This window comes from Anneissia japonica, unplaced genomic scaffold (assembly GCF_011630105.1).
Source record: "Anneissia japonica isolate Jap-2015-1 unplaced genomic scaffold, ASM1163010v1 scaffold288142_len361356_cov169, whole genome shotgun sequence".
Taxonomy (NCBI): domain Eukaryota; kingdom Metazoa; phylum Echinodermata; class Crinoidea; order Comatulida; family Comatulidae; genus Anneissia; species Anneissia japonica.
Genome location: NW_022753229.1, coordinates 202,650 through 209,981, shown reverse-complemented (window position 1 = coordinate 209,981; position 7,332 = coordinate 202,650). Strand labels below are relative to the sequence as shown.

The window sequence follows — 7,332 nt, the reverse complement described above, 5'->3', positions numbered from 1 at the left end:
TTAGTGTGGTTAAGGCCCTAAAAATGTAGTTTTGTATAGATTATCACCCTATCTAGGCAGGAAAAGTGTTGATGGAGGGAGCCTTTTTTTTTTTTTTTTTTTTTTTTGCTGGTGCATTGATATTCAAAATAAAACATGATTGAGATATACAAACAATATACTAACTATTCAATAAAAAAAATGATAACATTTCTTTCCTTAAAAAATTTTTTTTTTACAGTATCAGATAAGACATGCACGTGAGGCTGATAAACTAATAATTTTTTTTATTGGGCCTAAGATTTATTTGTGAAGAAAATCTGTTCTGGAAAAGTAATTGCTGCAAAGCAGCCAATTCATATTCTTGACAGCAATTTGACCTCTGAAAGGTCATTGTTTGTCAAAAAACAAGGGCCTAAGAAGACTGAAAAGCGGGGTTTCCTTCTTTCGTTCTGCCGGGTAAAATCAATTACTTTAGGTGACGTTTGTAGACTAACCAACACGTACCAACGTCCGCATGTTGTACTAGCCTTATCCTACTCTAGGCCTAGACTAGCTAGGATGGTAGGCCTAGCCTTGAAGGGACGAAGGTCCCAATGAAAAACACCATCGCTCCTTGATAGCTAACATTGTCTATTTAACATCACAATAATTCATTATTAGACCTATAGTTGTTTTTTGAATTGTACTCCACAAATCTCAGCCAATACCTCGCACAACTCGAGTAACGTCTCGTATCTATTGTCGTGATGTCATGGCTCGCTGGCTCACACTTGTGATCAAATAACACACTGGCTCGCACTTTGGCAACACTCTTTGGCAGTCAACTCAATGTCCATCTGTGCAACTGTTCTTTGTACAGTGATTGCACAGACAAATTTACATTCTTTCTCCACTCTACCCAGTTCCCTTCCAATATGTTCTTTATCCTCACAACTGATTCCCAGCCAAACCAAACTTTTTTTGCTAAAGTGGAAAACACAATTACGGTACCAAAACAGCGCCATAGCAAATCTTGGCTTGTCATTGCCAAGACAATGTGGCCATTACAAACAGTGTAGTGATTATATATGAACAAGAGTTAACAACATAACCACATCAATTTCACAACGAAGGTACAAATCTCCTACAATTCTGCTGCAGTAAATTATATTTTTTTCCCATTACTACGGTGGAGCAAGATTAGATGTGTATAAGAGACAGGACAATGGGACGTGTCTCATATTATTTGTTATAGTTTTATTATTCATTATTTTCACTTGACTCGCATAAATAATTTTGTTTAAAGAACATTTATATGCAGTTGTACTTCGCAGCACTTCACTTGCAATTTGCAATTTCTATTTAGTACAGGGTTAAACAGTTGTGAACTCTATAAAATGGTAAAAGGATCATTTAAATGCGACATTTTGTTATGAAGTACAGTAATACAGAATTTTAAACAGACAGCTGTTTAAAGAACAATATTTGAGAAATCGGCCTTCAAAGTTTATGATTTTGGGCATTTTTCAGGCAGAAATCATCATCAAATCATTAAAAATTGTTGTTTTAACAATGAAAATGTTGACAGTAACAGCAAAGCATGATACTGTATATGTAAAGGTTAGTTTAATTTAATAAAATAGATTTTAAAAATGTTGACATTCCAGCATGTTTTGGCTATTACAGTATCTCTGAATCAGGATTTGCGATGAGTGACTGGTTTGGCTGGTCTTGCCATATTTGTGCAGGCAATTTGCAAACGGTGGGGAGGAAGTTGTAGTGGCACTTTTTGATATTGTTTTACTATTTACTCTGCAGTTAGGCCATGTAAAAAAAAATTGGTGATTGTCCTTTAAAAAAAAAAATGATGTCTGTAAGTTGGGAGGTCCAAGTCTTCAAATCCCAATCGAGAGCAGTGCAGTGTTTTATCAGCAGAATTTATACACTATCCTACACTATTAAATGAAAGACAATAATTTAAAAAAAATAAATAAATTCAACCTATCTGAAGTTTAATTATGGGTGGAAAGATCATACACTATTTTCAAGATTCTTTGTTTTTCCTTTCAGAACAAAGTGCAGGATAATTATAATTAGGCGTTTAAACTTATTTGATATTTTTGATTAAGAATTCTATTGGATAGAGTGGTACAAATTTATTTTGATATCTATTTGTTAGGTTTGAGTTTTGGCCAAAAAAAGTAAAGATAGGTAGGGCGCTTTTTTTACAATTGTATTTTTATTTGCTGTTCGAAAATTGGCTGGCAATACCAGGTGAACCTAAGTTTTGGATTGTGTTTCATGCATGTTTAACACAAAGCGTTAGAGACTAGGAACTCGGATTATTTGTCACCTTGAATGAACCTTACAATGCGGACATATGTATTGTCTTATTTTTGTCCAAAACAAAATCAAATAACACAATAAACTGATTTCAAATTAAACAACTTATATTTTTATGTACAGTTGGTAAATGTTAAAATATAGTTTATACTCTTTGGGAAAAACAATGTAACTGCCATGATTAGACGACCCGCCATTAAGAATCAGTAAAAAAAACAGAAATTAGAAAACTGACATTCAGCATAGATATACCTGCTGGGAGTCTGTTGTCCAATGATGTTGTTTGTGAATGTATGTGGCTTAAGCTTTGAATGGTTTGAATTACATTAACGCAAACCTTGACTTTCTCACTGCCACATATTTCATTCCCACTATTTCATCTTTTTCAATTGGTAGCTGAGGACAAGCTACAATATCCAGTGAAGGCCATTGTTTTATCATTCACAACATTTGTTTAAGTGAACTGGGTGGTTACAGCCATTGAGCTGGAATATACTTCTTCCAACACTCCTCCCCTGTGCACTTTTACTAGGTTTAGGATATGATCACATCTAGTATACCCGTAGGCTTGCCTTAGTTCAGTTTAATAGTATTAGATACTGGTTAATTCTCACAAATGTTTTAAAATCTATACAAACACATGCTTTTGATACAGAAAGGTGATACCGAAGTCCAGAATCAGAAGATGAAAACAGGTAATCATACAGCTTGTAATGCACGATTGTTATACTTTACAGCATCTCAGTAATCAATACGTCAGCCATACTGGGCACACACCTAAAGAGGCACTGATAAACAACCATGGAGTGGCAGCGTTATGTGTGAGTATTGTATTGTACCATTGAACAATTTAGATAAAACAAAATATCTTTCAAAATTATTCTAGTTTAATGGATTGGCATGTTATTTTACAATCATTTCATCTGGATCAATATGGTAGGATTTCTTTTTATGATTATCCAAAAACAAAAATGTTTTTGACTTGCAACATAGATAAAAAATAAGCATAAAGTTTGGTTTTAGTACTACTGTATTTATTATATCTGTATTTTCTTTTCATGTTAATGAAAACTGTTTTAATTAAAATATAAAAACTGTTTTTATTAAAATATTTTCGTAAATTTTGTTATTTCTGAGCTCTCAACGATGTCAACAGTTTCAACGACAACGCCAACGAAAACGCCAACGCGTTGTCAACGAAAACGCAACGGGTTGAATGCGTTGAATTTTTGCAATAAAACTGGCCGGTACTGTAGAGATACTTAATTTATTAAAACCTAAAGTATTTAGTCAGTATTTTCGGTACATCGTAGATGATTACAAACATCAACCAAATAGCATACAAATCAAACAATTAGATATAGAGATACATAATTTATTAAAATCTAAGGTTGCCAGCAGAATTAAATCCAAGATATTAGAATATTGAATTATGTTATAAAATTACATTAGAATTATTTTGGCGAGTCGAGTGGCCGAGCGGTAAGGCAGGGGCGCCGCTAGCTACAGCCTTAACATCGGCGCCGGTTCCAGCCGCTCCTCGCCCATGGTTCGGTTGGTAGAACCAAGTCTTCTCGGATAAGGAATTAAAAATGGAGGCCCAGTGTATACATCTGGTTCATGCGCACTTTAAAGAACCCATTGCATCTTTCGGAAGAGTAGGGGGTTACCCCAATGTTATAGTTCATTTTAGCCCCTGTCGTTGTGGAATGATGTGAACGTAAATCTACCAAGAAGCGCCTCTTTACGGCTGCTAGGTAGTCACGGACCACGCCCATACACAATTCAGCACAATGACGCTGCAAGGTATGGGTTATTCTCCTACCACCTACCTTTATTATAGACAAAAAGAAGAGTGTCTACTATACAGGATCTCAAAAAGTACAATATATTCAGTCAGTAGTTCCTGATCTGTTGAGTATCTGCATTGTATTCGTTATGAATGCTAGAAGAATGTGCTATACATATTCTAATAATATGAATAATAATAATATTAATAATGATGAGTTGTACTGGATGTTGTAAGAAAAAAAATCAATGCAATGGATTCCTTATCATTTTGTTCACTCAGCAAAACAGGTTGATTGGGTTGCTTTCATTTTAGTTTAACAAATGTTGTGGTGTTAGTTTGTAGGATTTTGACCCTAAACCGAGAAATTTATGGTAGAATTCAAGGAATTTAATTTTATTAGCACTTCCTCGAGTTACTCCTGAAAGATTTAAATTTATTTCAAACAAAAAAAATATTGAATGTCTGAGGATAATCTGCAAAGCAGAAAATGGACATTTTCCTCTCTGAATTTTAGCTTCTATAGCATTGTCATCATTAATTTTATTTTAATACGCTACCCTGGCAGCAATAGATACACAATTTTTGTATAGTGATTATTCATTTTAGACTGCCAAAAATTTTTTTTGTAAACTAAATAGTTTTTAATAATAAAATTAAATAAATATAGATGAATGTAGATTTGTGAATATACATGTAGAGAAGTTTTAGAATGAAAACGGTAGTGATCAAGTACACTTGTCAAAGCACAGGTTTAGCTACATTTGCACTAGACACGGTAACGACAACGGCAAGATCATCGCGTAGTTTATATTCTTCAACACACTGAACTTATTTTTTTTAGTGTAAAGGTAGCTTTACATTGTACTCTTCTGTACAGCGCTACAGTACTACTGCAGTGCAGTTCTAACACCATAGCCTAGTGTACAATATATATAGTACAGTATATAACAGTACTGTGTCACAGTTTAAGGCCTGTTTATACTTCAACGATAACGATAACGATAAAAAAGCTAAAATGCAACTGTTCATATAGAAAATAAAAGAAATAAGAGAAATTTTTACACTAGAATGATTCAATAACGATTTATCAGTTATGCGATAACATATTTTGACAAATCAAATCAGATGATGTCATAATCATGGAAAAACATTAAAATCGTAATAGTAGCAACGATTTTATCGTTTTTCCATGATTATGACGTCATCTGATTTGATTTGTTAAAATATTTTGTTATCGTATACACGATAAATCTTTATCGAATCGTCCTAGTGTAAAAACTTATTTCTTTTTTGTTTTCTATATGAACAATCGCTTTATAGCTTTTTTATCGTTATCGTTGAAGTATAAACAGCCCTTTAGTGTCATGACAGTAGTATAGCAGTAGGCCTATATTACTATAGTATATAAATATTGAGAGCTCATGAGGAGAATGGTGAAATCTATTAACCCGAGGTGGTATCGAGACTATAGCCTACCTTCCCGAGGGTTACTGTCTCCACATCACCGAAAGGCAATAGATTTCACTGTAACCAAATCTAGAGCAGTCAACATTTGTTTTGCATGTCTCATACATAGATTCTACGAGACCTATAAAAGCACTTGCTTCCTAGCGTACTGCAGTACTATTTTTTGGGGGGAATAGTACTGTCTTTTGGCCGCTTCTTAACCAATCAAATGCCTAGAATCTATGAGGTATATAGTGTAACAGTACAGTGTCAAAGTACACTGTTACAGTACAGTATAAACTAACGATGCCTTGTAGTATAACATAGCCTGGCGGTCTAGCAGCGTATGTAACTAATGTTTTAATGTAATTTGGAGAATGGTCTTTTTCTTTAAATGTTGTTAAAATGTTTATCATTTACTTAGGCGGATGCTGCCCTTGACATGGAGCGTAGGAATTTCCACAGGGCGTCTCTGCAGTACGTATTACTCCTGCAAGAAGTTCAAGAGAGGAAGAAGTTTGAGTTTGTTGAAACGGTAAGAATCTGTACAATATTCACTAGGGGTAAACCAGAGAAAGCAGTCCAATGTTTAAAGCACGGAACGGGGGCACATAGCCCCTATTTCCCAAGGATCGCCCCTTCAGAGTCAATAATAAGCTTTGCATTCAATAATTTTGGTGTTGTGTTATTCTAATGTTGAGAAATCTGTGATAAAAAATAATTCTTTAAAACTATTTTCTATACAATGGTATGTATTTTAAATTTTATGCAAGTATTGTTTCAATGAAAATGTATAATTTTGCAGTAATTACCCTAGCATTTTTGGAGCATTTAGTTATGGCCCTGTGGTTTTGTATTTGAGTACATTTGAGGTGAACAACATAGCTCAAATTTATAATACCGCCCTCTATCTTTGTTTGAACGTAGTTACAAAAGCTATAATTTACATTTAAGAAGTGACTACTGCCCTCTATGAATGATATTATTTTGGACGGGTTGTTAAATAGGGTTAGAATGTTAAGTAGTTTAGATGGAGTTTTCTCTTCTAGCTTTTTGGCTCAATGGTGAGTCAATTGAGTGATGTGTCCCTTTGACCATGCTTTGACCTTCATTCAACCTTCACTCACTTATAGCTGACTTCCTGGCAACCTTGACAATTAAGGACTTTATGATAAAAAAATGTTCTTCGTTGAGACATATTTATGTATTAATATTAGAATATTAGAGGGTGTTAGTTCGAATTTAGTTTTTATTAGCATAATTAAAATTTGGTTGTCTTAATATTGAATGGATAACAGCAATTATGAGGTTCAGTTTTACAAGTCATCAGTTTCACCATCACAAAAATGTTCCACTACTCGCCTCATAGTTATTGTTGTAATCATTTCTTTTATGATTTTTTTTTATCATTAATTAGCATTTGACCATTATGTGTACCACATTAAGTGTAGTGTTTGTTTCAGTTTTGCAATTCATCATATTCAGCATGATTAAAAATGTTACACAATGTTCGTGCATGCATCTTCGATTGTTCTGTAGTAATCATGAATTTTTTATCATTGGCATATCAATCATAATACTCAAACATTTATAAGGCGCCAATTCCAAATTGAATGATCAAAGGCGCGAGTGTTATTACCCCTGGTCACGGAATAACGTACAATGGTAAACCAGCACAAAGTGCAACTTTCTCTTCTCCCTGGGGAGTATCCTTATTCGTTCCGTACTTCTTTAGCGCACGAAACTAGAACATTCAATGCCACAACATCCTACCAGGTACCCATTTATAC

The 7,332-nt window shown here is 34.1% G+C and overlaps 1 protein-coding gene across 36 annotated transcripts in view; it reads left to right on the top strand.

Moving 5' to 3' along the window:
- Positions 1 to 5,972: 5,972 nt before the first annotated feature.
- Positions 5,973 to 7,332, top strand: part of LOC117122754 (rho GTPase-activating protein 26-like) — a 44,711-nt gene continuing 43,351 nt past the window's right edge. For all 36 annotated transcript variants that reach the window (XM_033268462.1, XM_033268499.1, XM_033268497.1 and 33 more), the window contains exon 1: positions 5,973 to 6,077. In XM_033268462.1, coding sequence (XP_033124353.1) covers positions 5,985 to 6,077 — 93 coding nt within the window. In that variant the 5' untranslated portion in view covers positions 5,973 to 5,984. The remainder of the gene's footprint in view (positions 6,078 to 7,332) is intronic.